The 22,080-nt window shown below is 33.4% G+C and overlaps 1 protein-coding gene across 1 annotated transcript in view; it reads left to right on the forward strand.

Annotated features, from left to right (window-relative positions):
• Window positions 1-22,080, forward strand: part of LOC128677541 (putative phosphatidate phosphatase) — a 50,410-nt gene that overhangs the window by 17,343 nt on the left and 10,987 nt on the right. The window contains exon 3 of the mRNA XM_053758467.2: window positions 12,098-12,292. Within this exon, the coding sequence (XP_053614442.1) occupies window positions 12,098-12,292 (195 nt within the window). The remainder of the gene's footprint in view (window positions 1-12,097; window positions 12,293-22,080) is intronic.

Here is a 22,080-nt window from a genome sequence, read left to right on the forward strand (position 1 = left end):
GACACTGGACTCCGACGCTCTGTATCTGGGTATTCAATTGGGGAAATTGTCAGATGAAACAGGAAACGTACTTAAAAGTTTGAGCTCTGTTCGAACTTGAAATTGAACACAAACAAACAAACACACATCAACATATATTTATTTCCTATACAATAATTTTTGTCATGTCATCGTACAAATAGGACATGATGTTCGTCCGAGGTACGGTCATGATCCAGTCGACGCCAACGACCGTGGCATCTCTAACTCTAGTGTGAATTATTACATAAAGTGCCGACTAAGAAGCTAGTACCAAAATGAAGTTTGCATCGAATTTTGTTCTAACATCACAAAAGATTGGCATGTTCCTTTTTTAATCACGATCTTCATGTTGTAATTGTTCGACGACATGTAAGAAATGTATTGAAAATAAGGTATAATTTGTTAATTTCGGGTGTTCAATTACGTGTATAAAATTACTGTATAAGTTTTAGAAAAAAAAAATCCAAAAATAAAATTGGATGCAAACTCAAAGATTTGTGTGAAATGATCTCATTTTCTCTTTTCATAATAAATTTACATCATCTTAGATGACGCGTGAATCGATTACTGCATTCTTAAGACGGCCGTTATGTTGTGGCGTCAACCCGTCTGTAATTAAACACTAATAGAATACTTACTGTAGTGATTTGTGTTCTTTTTTTAAAAAATTAAATTTCTATCAACGTAACCTTTACTGCAAACTCGAACATATGTTGACATATATCTATATCTTCAACTACAACACAAACACTTGGATCTAAGCTCACGGGTTCTAAATCATCGATTGTCAATATTTGACATGTGGTGACATCGATTATGGCCGTAAGGTATTGTGTCTTATCACTAACTTGTTGGTTCTGGGGCTCCACCTTGAGTTTCGTGTATTCGTTACTTTTGATAAGATAAGTGTTATTTAACTATTATGTAAATATTTTCAGAAACCTCCCTTTTAGTACAATTTCAACATACAGGAAATGGACTGAAATGGAAACAAAACTGGACCAAAAGTTGCTTGCTTTATTTATTATTGAAGTTTACATTTAACTACATCCTTACATATTATAAAACAAAGTCCTTTACCGCGTCTGTCATTCTGTTAGCGATAAACTCAAAATCCACTGCACGGATTTTCATGCGGTTTTCACCAATAGATAGAGAGGTTCCTGAGGAAGGTTTAGCGGTATAATTTATCATGTTTTTACCCGAACGGAGCCGGGACGGGCCGCTAGTATTACATACAATGTTATATTTTTAAGCTTTCGTTATGTATTTTTGTATTTAATTTGATTTTTTAACTTACTATACGAAAAGTGTGAGGAAGATGTGTTGGTGGTATTCAATCAGGTGGTCTTTATGTTACACATTTTTTTATCGTTGTCTATGAGTGAGTTTAAAACTCGATCAATGAACGAAACAGGATTTTTAATTCAATCTTTATCAATGTCAGCCATCGGTGTCATTCGTGCGTCCAATTTAGCTGATATCAAACACATGGGGATCATTCCCACGGAACCCTTTATCGGGTCTATTGACAAGAAGCCATTCGGATTGTAATGAATGAATCCTTTTTTTTCACATCTCTTGATGTCAGATCGGATTGGATCCACAGGTGTTTCTCGGTCGAATAAATCTATATATATATGAGCCTTATTTTAGGTAGGTTCTACAACAATATTTTGATTTGATAGTTTTTCTATAAATCCCTTTAAAAAATCTCAGTTATCAACTCCTTGTTAACGCATAATCATATTCGAATGGTAAAGGTAAAAATATCATGTGTAATTTTAAAGACTGCGTCTGGCATCGGACGCACCGAAACCCTCTTTGAAGTGGTGCAACTCAGCTTTATTATACAAGTAAAAGAATATTAGTAAGGGAGCGAGTGACGCTATCTCGCACTTAAGATCTCAATCGCATTTGTCAACAGTCACTTAGCAAGTTGATACACAGATCTCTGCCACTGTCGTGGCCACAGATTTTTTCCCAATTAAACTTGAAGATTTATGTTTCGTGAATTCTGTTTGATCTTATCGAACAAATGACAGGTCAGGGTGTGCTTTATTTGTTATTATAAGATGTTTCAGTGATAATTTTGCTACCAAGTCACGTAATTAAATGTTTTTATAACATTATTTAGAAACAAATTGATAACCCATTATTTTATCATGTAAATTGACCACATTTTGTTTTGTCTGACCTTATATCAAGTTATATCTGTCGCGCGACCGGGGAGGCTACTGTAACGTGATATTTTTGTAGTTAAGTCAATTTTATAGCTCACTGAATATATAGGACACAGGTTAATGCCTCCGTCTCATTGATTTGTTTCTCGTGCTTAGAGTAAGGCTGTAATATAATCTTTGATTAGGTAAAGGATAACGTACTTTGTAAACTTGGCTTCTGTCAGGAATTCGGGGTTAATTTCAAAAGATATAAATTTGTCGCAAGTATATTATTTTCGTACATATTCTTAATTAGTAAATAATTGTTTGTTGTTTTTATGAATATTGAAAGCTAAATATCGTAAAATAAATAATTCATAAAACAAGATAAATTATGAATTTGATGACATCAGATTTAGTAGACATCACATGTAATGTTTCTTTCTTCTAATTACCTGTTAATTAAATAGAAAACAGAAAGTTCAATCTACAATGGGTTGATCAAAGCAACGTTTACCCTAATGACGTCAATCTATGTGAACACACCCAGCTCGCACTAAGTGCTACTATGAAAGCGTGACCGACCGTCACCGTAAACGATGGTTTCGCGTACTCTAACAATTTTATCCCAGTTTTTATACAACTATTATTAAAATCTATTGCTGTGCTCCGGGTGTTCGCTCGCGTGGGAGTTTCCTTCGTTGTCAATGGTGCTATCAACAGTTCCATGATCATTCAGAATATTCATTCATATTCCTCTTCATCTTCATCCACTCATTCTCCCATTTTATTTTGGTGTCGAGTCTCTTTGTACATTTTCGCTAGAGGTGTCTACTCCGAGTTGTCTGGGAATTGAGTCTGACTTCTGGATTTATTGCATGTTTTTTAGCCATGTGGCTAGTGGCCTGCTTAAGCCCTTGGGTTGTTCAAGGAGGTCGTCCATGTATTTTAATCACTGCCTGCCATTTTAAAAACAATAGAACTAAATAATTTTGATTTTTTTCACTGGCATTGCATCTACAATTACATGGAACTACTGCTGAATCCTCCTCGTCAAGTTTGTGTATCTATTTTTTATATTTGTATATACTTTTATGCTTATACTTAGTACGGATTACTCAACAAAAATGGTAATGTTTTAAAGTTATAAAAAAGTTGTCTCAGAAGTTTGCATTGTCTGACATAGTTAACGTGTTTCGAATAAAGTTTCATTTTAATCATGGTCGAAACCGTCGTTACGTTAAGTATACAAAAGAAGTTCCCTTCGCAAATGAAATTAACCTTGACCGACAGAAATGGCACCTGGCATCGTGCCAGTCAATATTTACCATCGTCCAAAAGCAACAAGCGTTTTTGTTTTCTTTTGATACATATTTTGCTATTTTAACGTAGTTTTTATGTACCTCTCTGATGTTTCACTTTCACACATTCTTTTATGACTTCTTCGATTATTATATTAAGCTCTGTAATATGATTAAACTTAACAACTTTTATTTACTATTTGGCACAAAATTTGAAATAATTTAACATTTACGCGTGTGCTTTGAACCTAAATATAGCTCTCTTATTATATTACAATGATCGTTTTAAATTCCGGCTTCGCTCGGATAATAACATAATAAATTATACAGCTAAACCTTTCTCAGGAACCACACTATCTATTGGTGTAACCGCATGAAAATCAGTGCAGTAGTTTTTGAGTTCATTGCGAATAGACAGTCAGAAGCGGCAGAGGATTTTGTTTTATAATATGCAACGAGAAGAATAATAATGATGTGAATTATTGACTATTATCCCAGTCCAAGTATTTACATTTAATTTGCTACCTACTTAAAAAATACGCGCTATACTTATTCCAGATACATTTTTAAGTATCAAAATTTACCTATTTGTCGTTGAATTTATCAGTTATCTAAATTACCTCCTTATGAGAATCGTTATCGTAGGCACAAGTATTGTTTGTATGTAAATCATTCTGCGAATTGCATTTGCTGTTGCATTGCACTATTCGTTTGACCTTTTTATCATTCATTTTTGTTTCGATAATTTTTTTAATTCATCTTAAAAAAGTATCACTTGCTATGCTAAAATTATCTTATCACTGCTTGCTTCTGTTTCGTAAATGTGTTTGCAGTTAATAAGTGTTTACAGTTTGATAATTCAAACTGTGTTTTAAACATTAAACTTGAGTAATTCGATTTCCAAAATGGTTTTCTGAGTTTATAGAATAGACCACGCTAGAAATTTAAACCCATACAGAAATTTCCTCAAGCCTTGAACTTATCTGTTACAATCGAATCTAATTTATTTATAGACTAGTTCAAATTCGGTTGCACACACATAGTTTAAAAAATATCTACTTTATACGTATATGTACTTTAAAAAAACATGATCATTTACAACATACTAGGGTAAAATGAAATGTAAGGGACTGAATGTTATAACCAACACCTTGTAAATTTAAGCAAATATAGTATGTTCGTGTAATCTTCAATATTTTTTTGAAGGTTTAACTGTTTCTATTCACACAAAATCACAATCGAATAAATTCAATAAAACAAGTGAATCGAACGAAAGTTCTCTCAGAAAGAAACAAATTGGTAAAAAAAAAAAAATGAAATCAAGTTGAATTGCGTGAGAATGTAATCTAATCTATGCCAGGTCTTAATTCCTTTCTATACTGTTTTAACTGTAACTTTTTGCGTACTTAAATAAAATAAAATATATATATTAGTGTACAGTTAGCCTTAAAATCTTGCCTGACCCTGTGTGCTTTAGTCATTATTCGGAAGTGAGAAGCGCCACGCTGTCACGGCATTGTCCTATATATAGCTAGCATGCGGGCCCGAGTGAGTCTATTTTTGGGCGTCGATCCACTGGTCTAATTTTTATATGGTTCAATTAGGACTTGGGTGACTAATAGTTAAAATAAAGTGTAATAAAACGAACCAAAATGTGTATAGGAATGCGACCCGTGCGGAAATTATACGCTTATCTCTTTCCGCTAAATAGCTAATGTTGCAATTATGCAAAATACTGCAGTATATATTAGTCTGACTATAGCCATATTATTACAATCGTTACCGAGCTAATTAGGTTAAATTATTTTAGGGAAACTATGACTCACACAACGGCCTAACGACGAATTTTTGATGAAATGAAAATCAGAATGTTTTAAAAGAATATAACCGGTTATCATTTGATGATCTCATAAAGACAATTTAAAAGGTGTGCTAACAATATTTTCAACTAAGCAGAGCTAAATTTGACATACTTACATATATATGTATTCAAATTCCTTTTTTTAAAACTAAGGATGATATACATCACTTAGTCTTGTTGGCGTCGAAAATGTACGTCTAGTGCCGACATACAAAGCGCAGGTGAAGAAGAGGCGGCGCAACAAACTTCATTTATAGTAAATAGTACAATGCAATAGTATTATGTAAATAAGTTTAACGACTGTTGGTTTGTCTGTCAATCCCCAATCCCCTAGACAAATCCCCTGGGCAGCGGTGTTAATCCCGAGTTATGTCAGTGGTGTCTTATAAGCCCTTCTATTCTGGTTCGGTATGCTATTCAGAAGCTAGGACTTAAGGGGTTCTTGACACAAAGACGTTTTTACATTACAAAAACAATTTTGGATGAAATTATTCGGCCATGGGTACTCCATAACTCAGTGGTTAAGTGTCCCAGGTCCCAGTTAAGGGGCGTGGGTTCGAATCCCGGGGGTCATTAATTTTGACGTCACATTATTTAAATTTAGTTTAAACTAGCTTCGCCCGCGTTAATTTCGTGTTCTTATTATTGTCTATATCTTGATGAAACCTATGGCAGATTTTAAATTAATTAAAAGCAAAATATACTTAGCTAGATGTTGCCCGGGGCTTCGCTCCCGTGGGAATTTTGAGATGAAATAGCTAAAATAGCCATAGCAATCTTGGATAAATAGATAAAATAGCCATAGCAATCTTGGATAAATAGATAAAATAGCCATAGCAATCTTGGATAAATAGATAAAATAGCCATAGCAATAGCGTGATAATGTGCCTTTCTAATGATGAAAGAATTTTTAAAATTTCGGTTCGGTAGTTTCGGAGATTACCCGTCTCAAATATACGCATACTCTTTATAATAATAGTATAGATTTTTCAAATAGGTTACTCTCATGTCAGTGTTCCAATTAAATAATACAACAGGTAGGGAATATGCGGTACGTACCTAATCCTGTTAGCCGCTCGACCACCTCTCTAAGCTAACTATTAGATTTCGAGTTAGCTCCCAATAGTCTGTAAATCTGTATGTTTTTTTATAAATAAATAAATGCGTGAACATTGCGTAGGTCATCTTAAGTTTACCCTTATTAATAGCAAATCTGCATTGATCTAGAAAAAAAAATACAATTTATTTTACTATTCGTCTTAAAATAATTTAATCATATTTTCTTGTATCCATTGATAATAATCATTTCGCCTTGTTTCAAAGACATCTAATGTCAAATCTGAAATATATAGCGGTGGTGGTGTAAAGGTTAAGACGCTCGCTTGTGGATCGAAAGGTCCCAGGTCCGAATCCTACTCGTGCCACATAAGTTTGTTTACCAATCATATAGGTATACTTGCTTCCGGTGAAGGAAAACATCATGAAACCACTCCATTAATAGTGCCAAGAAAGTCGTTGTGTGTGTGTGTTTCATTCCACGTAATGGCCACGACCCTAAGCCATGAGGAATACGACTATGAAGAAGAACAATGCGAAATCTACAGAAATACTTTCTATATTCTATAGATGTTGTTGTTCGCAAAATAATACATTATTCACAATTCAGAGCACTGATCAATTTTTCTTTTTGTAAAAAGAAAAAATATTTTTTGTGGAATTGGTAGGTACCTTTTTGAAACTACATAAACAATATGCCTACCTGCCACTACAAACAGTAGCAATTGTTTTTCAAAATGTCGATGTTTATTTTAATAACCGTGTCGTTACAATCATAATAAAAGGATTTTGCTATTGTTACCAATATAATTGTTTATTTTATTCTTGTATTACACAATGCAACACGTTATTCCATACACCTGTTACACTTGACGCATAAGTAGTAAGAAATAGTAGGCCCAAACATTTTTAAATTAGAATGCATCTATGCGATATAACAATTTTGTTAGGCAGATTTTGTTATAATAGGATGAAATTATTTATTTATTTATTCTATATATATATAAAACTCTTACGTTACTGAGTGACTGCCTGACACAGCCGAAACTACTGGGCGTAGAAAGCTGAAATTCTCACGGGAAACGGATTCTTACTTACATACGCTAGTTCACAAAGCTAGTATATTACAAAGTAACCGTTTTATACCGCGTTCGTGCTCGACATGCAAATACATCAGAGAGTTGCATAAACCTCTCAGCGATACACCGACCCTAGTTTTTGTCGTAAATGCCGATCGCGGACTACATACATAACAAGACACGCTTTCTTTGCGATATGAGTTATCGTATCTTTTTTTAATTTACGGATTTATTTACGCAACGAGATTTTTTTTACTTCTGGCTCATTAGGATTTGTATGTCATCTATCATATTGTTATTTCTTGACCTTTATTGAGTCATAATTTATATATATCTAATTTACATATATCTAATACTGAAATGTTGAATAGAGTAAGCTTCTCCCTCGCCGAGGCATTCCACTTTGGGCACCGAAAAATGGCGCCTAAACTATTCCTTAATCAGCACCTATAAAAAATATTAATACAAAAATATTATACATTAAAAATTATAGGTGCTGTCTGTGGAATACCTGATGCCATTTTTGGGAGCCCAAAGGGGAATATGTACGTCTCTCCGTCAATTCCCGTTGTCCCAAAGGCCTCGCTGGAAGAAATCAGGAAAATGTACAGTAGTGTTTTGTTGCTGTCCAGTGAGGCACAATCTATGGAAACTAATTTTATTTATTAAAATAAGACTCAATATGTCTCACAAAAAAGAATCCATTGGTTACCTAATACGAAAATATTAAAGAAGAAACAAGTTTATCTGTTAAACAAATTAAAAAACCCCCAATTTTCAATATTTATTTCGATACAACTTTTGAACGGCTGAACCGATTTTGATCAAACATATTTCAGAACCACCGCATAAAAATTAGCTATCAATTAAAAAAACAACGCATCGAAATCATCGATGAGCTACGGTGCCACGTACACAGATAGACAGAGAGACAAACACTTTTAACACCCCACTTTTTGCGTCGAGGGTTAAAAAATAAAAAATCACTGTTTCTATTTGTGAAGTCCATGTTGCGCGCACAGAACTAGGTACTATAACAATAATCATGATTTAAATAGAAGTATACAATCGTAAATCAGATTGTTACAATGACGAGACAGCGCCACATCTCATCAAGGGTCGCAGTGCAAAGTTGCAATTCACTTTCGAATCTTTCCGCAGTGAGACGCAATCGGCCAATCACTGTGTGACATTGTGCCGCACCAACAACTGTAGCGCAATGACATTGGCTAGCGAAAAGATTGGATAATTAAAAGCGAATTGCAAACTAGCTAAGACCTCAGTAGTTGTAGTCGACGTTGACAACTTTGACGAGATAGATAAAGCCTGATTTACATGACATGTTTATGGTAATTTGTATGAAAGCTAATTTGACATGCTCGTCGTATGTTTTGCACAAATTAATTATACGTCAGTTAAATGAGTTATCGATGTGATAACTATGAAATTATAATGTGGAGAGTGTAATTTTTTAGAAACTTGACTGTTTATGTCTTCATGTGTATGTTTCCTTTGCACCGTTTCTAATAAATCGAGAAAAAAAAATGGAACTAGTTTCTTATTTGCTTGTTTCGTTCGATGCTGATCCCGAAAACGCTACACAATGCTATTAAATCTAATTTTAAGAATATAGACCATCCAGTATACAACTGTGAAAATAGCCAAATACAGACAGTCAAAAATTAAAAAGAAAAATTGTTTTGACTTATATTAGACCCCATAATACCCCTATAATTATTTTTCTTTAAAATCTCCTATTTACGAACATAGCATACCCACTATAGATGTTGCCCGGTTTTATACAACAATATCCATAATCTGTAAGTGAAGCACTACTTTTGAAATATTATTTTGACTTGACATTATCCGAATTGACCCCATATAAAGGTGAGGTTACACTTAACAATTGTGATAAGAAATGGCTTGGTATCAGTAGAGTGGGTGGAGAATTTAAGGCATTGCTCACTCGACACTCGACTGGATTCATAAATATCACACCCACACTATGGAAGGCCAGTGGAGGTCAATATTAATAGTGTTGACTATAGGAACTATATAATGTTTATAAAATGTTCGTATTTAGTAAACTAGAGCAAAAGTAAAGTTCATTTTCGAGTGTGAAAAATAAAATGTCTATTTAATGTCTTTTACATAGTTGATATAAAATAGATTAGAAGGAAAAGTGAATCATTAATTTCGCGAAAAGATTATAAGTTGAGAAATTATCAGGAAAATTGTATTTAAACATCTGCAGAAAATAATTGCTACTTATTCTATTGCCATTTACCTTTAGATACATTTAATCTTTTTGTTACCCGAGCGAGGCTTCATTTTATGTCTGTAAATCTGACTGTTTAATAAACACGTGTACGTATCTCTGATGCCCTTCGGCCGCATAGGTAACTGACGGTTCGTAACCAGTTACGAACAGAACATAAATTATCTTTGTACGATACCAGTTACGTAGGAATAGGTTTTTACCAATACGATACTTGGTTACGTAGTTACGAATAAAACATAATTTCTCTTTGTACGATACCAGTTACGTTGTAATAGGTTTTTCCGAATTATTTTATTTTTTAATTGTTGTTTAGTAAATAAAATGTATTACTATTATATCATTGATAAATATGTATAATATCATGTAGGTCGAAAGGTTATGTAAGTTACGCCATCGATATGATGTAAAACACATATAAATTAATTAATCTTTTTATTCTACTATCTTAAGAGCCAAGGGAAGGGGGCCACAATTTCCGTATTTGCCCGGACACGCATCCTCGGCTACCTGTTTCATATCATGTAGGAAACATCGTTATCACCGGTTATCACCACTTAACACCCGTTTACGGTAACTAACCGGGCGGTCACGTAATACTTAGTAGTAAACACACAATTGTTCTTGACTATTTAACGGAATGCTATTTTATTGTTTTATCTTATTACAATGCTCTTAATAATAGGAACATTTTAAAAGAAATAGTGAAAGGGTATTTTTATATGTGAATATTCATCCTAACTCATATTATAAATGCGAAAGTAAGTTTGTTTATTTGTTTATGTTACCTTTTCACACTGTATCCACTCAGCCATTCCTCTTGAAATTTTGCATTGGAGAAGGACATAGGACATACTTTCATTCCGGAGAAATAACTGTTCCCGTGGAAACTTTACGGCGGGCGAGGCCGCGGGCAACAGCTAGTTAATTATAAATGCTAATATTGATCATTATTCTGTAACAGATTTTTGAACTGTTTAAAAAATGTGATCATTATTAGCATAGCCTACAAAAGCCAGATAAACAGCTGTATTTATTCTACATGCGTCCCAGCGTATAACATTACGCCTCCGAAGGCCGCAAATTGCAACATGTGATACTGCAACACTGATAGTGAGATTTATACACTATGGTACAAGTGTAGTTATCACAGGAATATTGGATAAAATATTCAGTTTCCATTAAATCTAATTAACAAAGTTTGTTGTAACACTTATCTGTCTGATTTACATTTTGTAATATTGTATTGTTTACTTCCTGTTGCCTGGCTTTGTCCGTTGCCAAAACTTTCCTGTATATTTTAATACAAACTTCAACCCTCCATTTTACCTCCTTAGGGATGGAATTTCCGATTTTTCCTTTTGCTCACGTTGAGTAAAAAACCTCTACAAAATAAAGTTTCTCTACCTTAAGTTTAGGTTTCGTATCTGTATTGATATAGGTACCAGTTAGTCAGCCAATTTTATATACTAGGTACATGGCACTTGTGTAGTCCAAATTATGTGGTAAAAACTGGAGACTTTGATTGCAAAACAACTGGAAAAGAGAGAAACTCACGTACGATGCTTTCTGATTGGCGAATAAAAACGTGACACGTAGACTTTCTAATATAAATCACTCATACATACCATACAGATCGGGCAATAATAAATCTACTGATATAAATTATTTTTTATAAAAAGTTGGAACAGGACTGTGCATATATTTTTTACCCAACATTGTAGCACAAGCCACCTTGGAATTTCTGTTTCCTTTATTGGCTTCTGCTTTGAATAATTCACAAATGTCCAAATACAGTGTCAAGTTAGTCTTGATCCATTATGTAGATAATAACCTTAGACGTCAAGAAGGCTTGGCCGTAATGCCATCTTAAACCTTGATGACACGATTAGTAATAAGCATAAAAACTACATATTTGAAATCTTAATAGCCACGTCAATACAAAATCATATACAGAAAGAAGAAGAGTTATATTGTCATCTTATCCACACAAAAAATATTAGTGATAGGTTTTCCATATAGGTACCTTTTGGTGCTTTTTAAAATCAACACCAATATAATCACTAACGGGTAGACATAAAAATCATCTATAGTAATTAAATAATGCTAGACTGAGATAAAAAAATAAAGTCATGACACTATAAATGTTCTTCAAAATGAGGCCTGTACTAAAATGATTGTTGTTACATTATTTTCTTGCTCGAATAATCATAATTTCGCTCTCTCATCTGATCAATTTCCCATTCTAAATTGTCAGAACGTAGGTGGGAAATTGACTTATGCTTCTTGACGATATTAAACTAGCAGATGTATCAGAATGTATCATCATTTGTCCCCAGATGTGTCTAACCGAATGGATCAGACTCCGGGACTACATGGGCAGGTCTCGGCCAGTCTTCGGCAAGGACATCCCGCCGTGGGTCTGGGAGGCGTACAAGGTGGTGGGGGTGTTCCTCTTCGGATGCGCCTGCCAGCAGCTCACCACGGATATAGCGAAGTACACCATTGGACGACTCAGACCGCACTTCTTTGATGTGAGTAGTCTTAGTGTATTTTGACCTGTATTATGCCACATATAATGCTGTATCCGCGGCGTACTGGTCTTAAGAAAACTAATCGAATCGATACGCTAAACAGAAAAAATTACACTTTATTCTGTTGAAAGCAGGTAGACTTAACTAAAATCAGCATAATGTTCCATGCTGAGTAACTTTAGATTCAATTGATTGTATAAGGGAATACAAGTCGTGATATAAATATTATGGATAAGTAAAGAAATTTTAAACAATTGACTCTTTTTTAAGTATAGTCGTGACTGTACACAATGTCTTTGACGCATTGCGTCATGTGCAAGCAAATCTTCTAAATCTCATGACAGCAATATTTGCACAGGTTTATTTATAACATCTCTCCCACTTACATCTGTTTACAATAGAATTAGTTCTTTCATTCATGTGACATAGATTCATACGGAAACGTCTCTATTATTATCACAACTTTCCAACACGACAATAATGAAACCGCTTATGCGTTATCATCAGCAATTATTGTCGTAAAGTCTCTGATTTGCTTACGAACGTGGGAAATATATTGTTTTTCTTCAACACGTGTAAGTGTAACTACGTGTCGCCTTTCACGTAGCTGTGTTCGTTTATTCTTAGTCGCTTTACTATGAGATGTCACTTCTACGTCTATATCTTCACGACAATTATATTCACGTGTGAATGATGCTAGCTAGGCCTATGATCAAAGACTACATCAACTTCGAATGATGTAATTAGAATACGAAGTAGATGAACCAATTTTTCATAATTACTGTCATACTGAAGTTTCCTGACATATTTTTTGTTGCATATTAGTATAATTTGTGAGTGTATATCTTATATTGATAATTAATACATCCGCTAAAACGCAAGCGGACATTTCGTATTACCAATGAATAAAATTCAAAAATTCTATTATACCCAAACACGTACATATGTATTGCAAAATATCGACTTGACCCCATAAAAGCAACATAGTAACAACTTTATCGCCTGCACAGTTACAATATCGATCAGCACTAAAATTAGGTATGTTTGCAAACATGGAAAATTATTTCCTGGGAATATATAGAAAATAATAAAGTAGCTGTACTCTTAGAATGTTTTCATCGTTAATGAAAACAACGTCTTAGGTATCTTCATTGTCTTGTCAATTAGTTGTATCGGTGCATCTCCAGAAATCTGATAATCATAAATGCCTCGCTCGCAGAATTGAAGCTATATTTTCTTTTATATTTATATTTTACTATCATACTTCGTATTAGTACATAGGATATATATATCCATAGTTTTTAATGGAGTGTTTTCGTTATTGATTACTGAATCTTCATCAGAAATCATCTGCAACTCTGTGTTGTTTTTTTTAATTTACTAATTTTCGAACAATATTCTACGCACGCCGCCGCCGGCGTTGTCTCTCTGTGGTCCAGGTTATTGTTCAGTTAATGAAAATTATCTGTTCCGTAAAGCATTTATGTGGCCATAAAACGTGCGTTAGGAAACGATAACAATTTAATAGCTGCGGCGACGACACCGAAACAACTAGGGCTCCAGACTTCTTTATTATGTTTCTGAGATTGTATTGTCTTGTATTGCATTGTGCTTTCGATTGAAAATTGCATAGGTGTGGTATACCTACGATAGATTCATTTCTCTGAATTAGAAGATTTCGATTAACATGAATGAATTTATAAGCAAGTTAGAAATCGACTCGATTATATTTCAAATTTTCTTAAATAGGATCTTAGAGAGAGAAACTTATAAGGATTACAATCATCGGTAGTCTAATCATGTACTCGCATGAGTATAAGTGTAGATAACTGACTCCAACAACAAATTTATTAAGTTACTTTTAGCTTGACACGGGCAGAGGATATTATGACACAGGTGGCGCCATATTTTAATTTTAAGTCATAATTTCTTGTAAAATCACCTAATGTATCGTAGAGAAAAAGTAATCTTTATACTTACTGATACATTTCGTATAACCAATAAAATCAGAATGCTGCAAATGTTTAAGACATTTAACGATACCGCGTGGAAGAATGAGATATAACAAAACCTAGGAAGACAATTTATTGAACATGACTGTATTATATTATTGGTTGTGATCTGCCAGAATCTGTGTTTGTTTCCATCAGTCCCGCGATACAAGCTTAGTGGTCCGAGTTAAGTGGTGTCTATTATTTTTATGCTTCTCACATGTTAATATTACTTAATATTGTCATGCATAAATTGTTTGTCTCTCTCGTATTGTCTTTATATTGCCTGATTAACCTCAGCTCGTTTCGTTTGAGCGCATCCAATATGATCTCCTAATTTGATTTGCAATTATCTTGTCCCAGTTTGGTTGTCTCGATGATATTGTTTATTTTTAATTTCTTAGATGATTTTACCACGTTTTATACGCCTTTTTATAAGTTAATCAATACTTCCGAGAAAACCCTCAACATTTATAACAAAACTTTAAATGAGTGTGCACTCATAGAAAATTCTCGGTTTGTAAGTACTCGTATATATATTAAAAATAAATTAGTCTCATCCCGCATATCTTTACCGGAGACAATCTGCGAATCATTCTCCTTTGCAGATGCGCATATCCTTTCTAAATTAGTCTCACGTTTTGCAGTCTGGGTGGTACGTCTCGTCCATTACTTTAAATACAACAAAATCAATTAACTCTTCCACCAACTAAGCGAAGTTTCCAGAGTGCTAGTTTAATTAAGGAGGAATGTTTTTCTTGGCAGCGACATTGTTGATGGATTGCTATACGCCTTGCATGCATCAATCGATGTATCCCATGTCCTAGATTTTGACGTCTTTAGAGACCGCATGAGGAGAGAATTATGGTATTTAAGAATTTGAGGAATTAACGAAGTAAATGTTATTTTAATTTCTATGTTTTTCTTTCTAAATAATGTTTTGAGATCGTGCTCGTATTTAAGTAGACACAGCTGGCACATCAACACGCGCCGCACCGTTGCTTACCGTCTTGTGTTTTTGACGTGTTGCGTGCGCGGCGCCGCCGTCATCATATGCATTCAGTTCCGGTACTTCACAACCGTTTGTACTGGCCGTTATTGCGCTTTGTGATTTTTATCTCTGCTCCTTAATATCATCCTTTTGTGTATAAATTAATTTATACATTTTTATTTATTTTGGTTCTTCTGTTTTTGTGATTGTTATAGAACGGTTTGATCTTACTTGTTGTACGAAACAAAACGATATAGATTTAAAGGTTGAAAGAATATTTATTGACATAGTTGCAGCATTAGCATTTAAATTAAAATAAAAATTTGCTAGCAATTTTGTACAATGCCATTCAAATAATCGAGGCGAACGAATCAGATTTTAAATTGACGTTAACAATACGCTGAGTCTCAATCAAATCCTTATTACTGCGTCCTATATGTCCAATTCAACATCAATTCTCCAGTACCAGGAATTCATACCGTCAGTGAAGTATAAAAGGGGTAACACAAAAGGTGTATACAGAGCAGCACGCTTGATCGACGAGGCGAGACGCTCGTCAGACGGTCTCAAAGGTCGCTTTGATATTTTTGCTAAGACATGTTTTATTTGACACGTCTGTCTGCGATCCATTTGGAAACTTTCAGAACTGACACCGATGCTGTCTATCATCGTTTATGTTTTGACAAAGAAGCTAAAATGTGTTCCCTGTTCATTAATTTGTCACTAATGTTTTGATTTTTGGTGTGTACGTTCCTTTTATTTCTCATTCTTAAAATTAAAAATAACGTTTATTTTAAGACTGTTATATACCTGATTCATGATTTAATTGATTAATAATTTCACCAACTGGGACAGTTGCATTTTTGCCGTTATTTTAATTCTGTAAGTATTCAATTATGACATTATTTCCATCAAACAATGGACCAACGTGTCCCGTGCATTAAAATTGACAACGTGTCCCGAAAACAAATCTTTATTGTTAAACTCATCAGATATTAAATTTATATCATGTCACGTACTATCTTTTGTTCCCCTAAATCATTCCATGCGTAAACTAGTAGCCTGGGGACTGCATTGTTCAACCACTACACAAAACCCACTATTATACTTACTTGTAATAAAGATCAGAATTTTGAAGCGTATGTTTGGACTTCGGGTGTATTTTATTTAGGAGCTTTATATTATTTTATTGGAAAGCTATTTTACTAACACTCCGTTGAAAGAGATCAGTGGTGCGTGTTTTGATAGTAATAAAAAATATAAGCGGTTACGTGATATCAAATGTTTAAATCAAAATATGTTTGTCATCATCCTATTGATAATATGAAAAGACAGTGATTTGCAAAAATCTATTTCGTTCTCGTTCGGTTTTGTTAGTTAGGAAATAAATAAATATTTACTAGTTACTGACCAAATGGTCAGTAACTAGTGATATAATTTTTATTACGTAATTCTCAATTTTTTTTTCAGTAAGTATATTTTTCATGATAACAATTTGACTCATAACATCTACTTTAAGTCTATAAGACCTCTTATCCAAGCAATGAGCTTCTGCATGTGTGTTATTTTCAAAGTTGTAGAGTACAATTTGAGAATGTCATCATTCTTCAATTAACCAGACCGTCGGATACAAATCTTGTCATTCTTCATTAACTTTTTTGGCAATTTGTCCACCTTTGCCATCTTTATCGTGTCGTATATCAGCTTATTCAGCTTTAAAATTACCTTTTTTATTTATACATATTAACGGTTTGTAACTTTTATTTTTATTTTATTCCTGTACAGGCTAAGGAGCCTGCCTTACAAATCTTTAGACATTGGAGATTTATGACTGTTTTTAGTTTACGATCGGTAGCTTATTTAAGTTTATTGTTTACATAAAATGAAAATAGTCTATTGCTTTTAAATATACTAATTTTAGTTGGAAAGAAAAATAGTTTGTGTTTACACTCGTAAAGTAGTTTAAGTGCTCGCTTGTTATATTAATTATTTATCTAAGTAAACATCAAATTCTGATTTATTATGCCAATTATTTGAAAACATTACCAAATAAGTATACTAATCAAGTATGCTTTAACACAGTAATTCATATTATGAAATCATGTTTTCATTCTCATTAAAATACTTTTGTAATTATCATTAAAATGTGTTTAGAAAACAATTAATTTTTCGTTAAACGAAACGTTTATTATAGTTATTGCCCGAGAGTGAATTTAAAACTACTTCAATAACCAAAATAACTTGGACATAAAATGTATGAATTCAAATCTTACGAATATCATGAATGCGAAAGTTTGTGAGGATGTATGTGTGTATGTTTATTACTCTTTCAGGCAAAATCTACTGGATAGATTGTTTTGAAATTTGGTACACGGGTAGAATATAGGTAACCTATAGCAATACATGCATAGGGGACTTTTTATCGCGAAATTCCCACAATATCGAAGATTAGTTCTTACTAAATTCAAGCAGATTGTGTATTAATGATGTATAATTGAATAATGCCTTAAAATTGAGTTACGCATTTATTTGCAACCACTTGCGTGCATACAAAAATCTGTGCTAAATTATCTATTAAACTAAACTAATTTTGTAGAAAAGGCGGTGAAGCTGCCGTGAAGTTTTTATCGCAATTCTTTACCTGTGCTTTGGAATTTGGCAATAAACATATCTATGAGTATTATATTATTATCTGTGTTCTTAATATTTTTTGACAGCAATAAGTGATGTAGTGCTAATGTTGAAATGAAAAGAATGAAAAGAAAAATGAAAATTTCATCTCATTTCTACAATAAACGTGTTAAATGCCACCTGTGCGCTGAAAATTTTGCAGTATATTTGCATTTTTGATTTTATAATACAAACATGTATTGTTAAATTCAGAATATATATTTTTAAAATAATAATATCATCAACAACATTTCAGCCCCTTTTGTATCCACTGCTTTAAAATATATAATTATATTATATATAATTATTTTTAAAATATAATACATTATTTCCCCTGGCTGGAATGATGAAAGGAAACGCGTTGTAAACTATTAGAAAGTAACCATATACCTACGATGGACGGATAGTTTATAGTCCAGATTAGGGAGAAAGATTTATACTTCTTCAGATAATCTTGTTTATTTTATTCCCATAATTACTTAACCAGTCATCGGAGTAACTGGTTTTTAACATTAAAACCAGTAGTTTCGTAATTCTATTGCCACTAATGTTGCATTAAATATAAACACCATTTGTTTATTTCTTTTAGTTAATTTTAAGCGAAGTACGTTTAAGTATTTTTGTTAATAGTCATATCATTTATTCAGAAATTAGACCTTGACAGACATTTTCTCACGTAAAATTTAAAATTCGTACATATCATAAAAAGAAGTCCCCCTGTCACGTCTGTCTGTATAAACGTGATAAATTCAAAATCTATCGCACAATTTCTATGCGGTTTTCATCAAGAGATAGTGTGGTACCTGAGGAAGATTTAGGTATAATTTATCCGAGCGAAGCCGATATGCGAAAGCACAAATGCACATGTCAGCTTCAACGAATTTTCTGTGCCTTATTTTATAAAAATGTTAATTATAAATTTAACGAGATCCTGAACCAATGTCGGGTCATTGATCCATCGGATTTAAAGCCTGCTCACATCAACAGCGGCGCGTTCAAACGACCAATTAGCGCTATCTCTTGGTGACGATTGAAACGCCATCCACTGCCACGTGTGGTCCAAATCATAAATATAAGCGGAAGTAATTTTTTTATGTATCAACAATAACAGTGGTGTTATTGGTGTAACCCTGAACATTTTTTTTATTTTTTTTATTCATATTCATATTTATTCGTCATAATTTGTACACTTATCTGGTTATCTGCTTTATTGATAGTTGAAACCCATGATTTTGTTGAATCCACATGAATCTAATTTTTTTTGTAATTTGTATTTTATACCCACCTAAATATTTATTTATTTATTTATAAAACTTTATTATTCCTAGTAAAAATATACTTATAAACAAATGGCGAACTTAATGCTATAAGCATTCTCTCCCGGCTAACCATTAGGTCAAACAGAGAAAAGTTGTGCGGCGCAAAAAAGTAACTTAAACACAAATTCTACCACATACTAAAATACAAATAACTACATATATAAAATGAAAATATAAATAGCAAAGCATATATACATAAGCATATATATAAATATGGATGACTTCGTCCATGAAATCATTTATCTACTAAACGAAAACGTGGCACTGCCCGCAGAAAACGAAGATCGACTGTCACAGTTTTATGTAAAACTGAACTCAAGGACATTTCACAAGGATTTATGAAATGTGCCAACATCTATCATAGGCAACTTCTGATTAATATTATTACTTCTACGATTGTCCGCTTCTAACTTGCACTTGAGACCAGTTTAATTGGGTTTGTTTTGTAACACAAGTAAATAAAATAGTATGAATTGTGTACAGTCAGTAGTACAGTATATGTAGTACAGTCAACAGCACATCAAGTTATTCCGCATGCACCTCTGTGTCGTAGTAAGAGCGGCGAGTTTGCAATGAATTTGGATAGGTCGATATGCTGTTGACTGTACATGACGCCTCAAGTTTTACTCAGAGCTTAGGTAACACCTTTAAGTTACCCGATAAGTTGTTCTATTACTCGCCAAGCTTAATAGTTAGCTTAGTGACGTTTATCGTTCTTCAGTCTAAACTGGATGCTCAAAAATTTATTACTAACAGCCAATAAAGTGTGTGACATTGGACTGTGTTTTCTTTTAAGCATTTCTGATAGTTATATTGTAAAGTGTTGTTCATTAACGACTAGCTCCATTAGTGCCAATGACCGAATATTGTACAGTCAACGATAAAAATGTTTATTGTCGTTTAAGCAATTCTTTTTAATGGCCGAAGTGGCTTCCTGCTTTTATTGCTTTTTAGTGTCAGCGTTATGTGTTTTAAATTGACATTGCTTATTGAAAATGCAGATAGGAAAAATTGAATACTTTAATTTATCTTGTTTATTTAAATTATATATATATTATGGTTGTGTTAGTGTTTGATTCGCTTCTTTTGAATTTTTCTTAGATATGGTTTGTTTTCATAATCATATCAACTCGAGTAGGTACTAAATACATTTTAGCAAAAAAGAACAAAAAATAACAAAGTTGATTGATTAATTATCGAAATGGCACTCAAATTCTATTAATTTTGATTAAGTAGTGGAAATAAATAAAATACTATGGGCCTTTTACCACTTTCTGACAAACTGTCAAATTGTAATCTGACAGATAACCTAGCCGCTAGATAAATCTGCCTGACTGATGTGATTAGCCACTTAGCTCTAATCATCACGTGTGAAACACATTTTCTAGCGCTATCTGTTCGATATGTTACATATATATGCTATCAGATACTTTATCAGCAAACGGTGACTCTAAGAATTGTGAGTGACATAATTCTGAACGCATCTAATGGCAGTTTTTGTGTAAAACAATTCCGTTGCGTACCCAATTTTATTGGCTTGAACTACTTTGAAACAAACCATAAAATATTAGCACTTCAGTCATTAGTTGTACCGATATGTACTCAATATTATCGTAAATATGTACTTTCCCCAAGGCTTTAACATGCCGTGCTAGATAAACAGTGCTTTGGTAATTGCATTTTATTCAAATCTGTTTCTGGTTTGAAGGTGTAAAATCATCTATTTGTAAGTAATTAATTTCTTACAAAATACATATTCAACTCTGCGGATGTTTCTATCTAAAGTAGGATTCGGACCTGGGAACTTTCGATCATAGGCGGTAGATCTTAACCACTGGGCCACAACCGCTTCAATTTCTGGGTAATGATGATTTTCATTGTTGAAAATATCTCCCCTAACTAAATATATATTATTTCGATTATCCCCGAATTCTAACACCTACTATACACAATAGACTCATGACAGTTGCTTCCTGACCAGAACTTAATGCGTGACAACATTTTCATTATCATCCAGTATAATTTACGGTCCACTATCCCCGTCCTTTTCGTCACAATCAATTACACGCCAATATCATTTCAAAGGCGTCTCTTTCACTCCTACCAATTTAGATGGCTTCCCGTTTAATTAAAACTTATGACCCATCACGGCCGACCCCAGAAATATGCAATAATTCTTCGATTTACGCGCACCCTTATCCAACACGTCCAAATTAAGATGATCTGTAACAACTTTGAGTCCATGCAATGTTTAAAATCATGTAGGGCTCATATTATCTTGGTGGCTTGATGACAACAATGCTATCCATATGAATGAATTCTGAGCCTGTATCTATCTCTCTCTCTCCCATTGTAGTGAAGTGTCACGGACGCGGAGGATTAGCGGGCTCAAGGTGAAATTGTAAATTTTTTGCTGTACATCGATGCAGCATTGTCATTTTGTTTGTCGCATCTTTAAGCTTACCTGTGTATCTTCTGATATTTTTTACTTCGCCATGAATGACGCAATCCCAGATTTTTTTAAATTCTCAGACGATTCTCGTAATCAAGAGATTATATGGTCTATCCATCTTAATGTTCTACCTTCGTCCCAATTTAGATTTATTTTTTTACATTCCATGTAAGAATTTCAATTCAATGATATAGATAATGATATAGATTTAGGTACCGATGTAACCTTTAAAATTCCTATTTCATTCTCGTTTGAAGTTTAAGATATAGACTTCAATCAACGTCTTGTAAATCACAAATTAAAATGTCACACAAACCGTAAAATAATCAGCGTGACGCAGTATATAATCTCATTGACTATTCAAC

Source organism: Plodia interpunctella, chromosome 18 (genome assembly GCF_027563975.2).
Source record: "Plodia interpunctella isolate USDA-ARS_2022_Savannah chromosome 18, ilPloInte3.2, whole genome shotgun sequence".
Lineage (NCBI taxonomy): Eukaryota > Metazoa > Arthropoda > Insecta > Lepidoptera > Pyralidae > Plodia > Plodia interpunctella.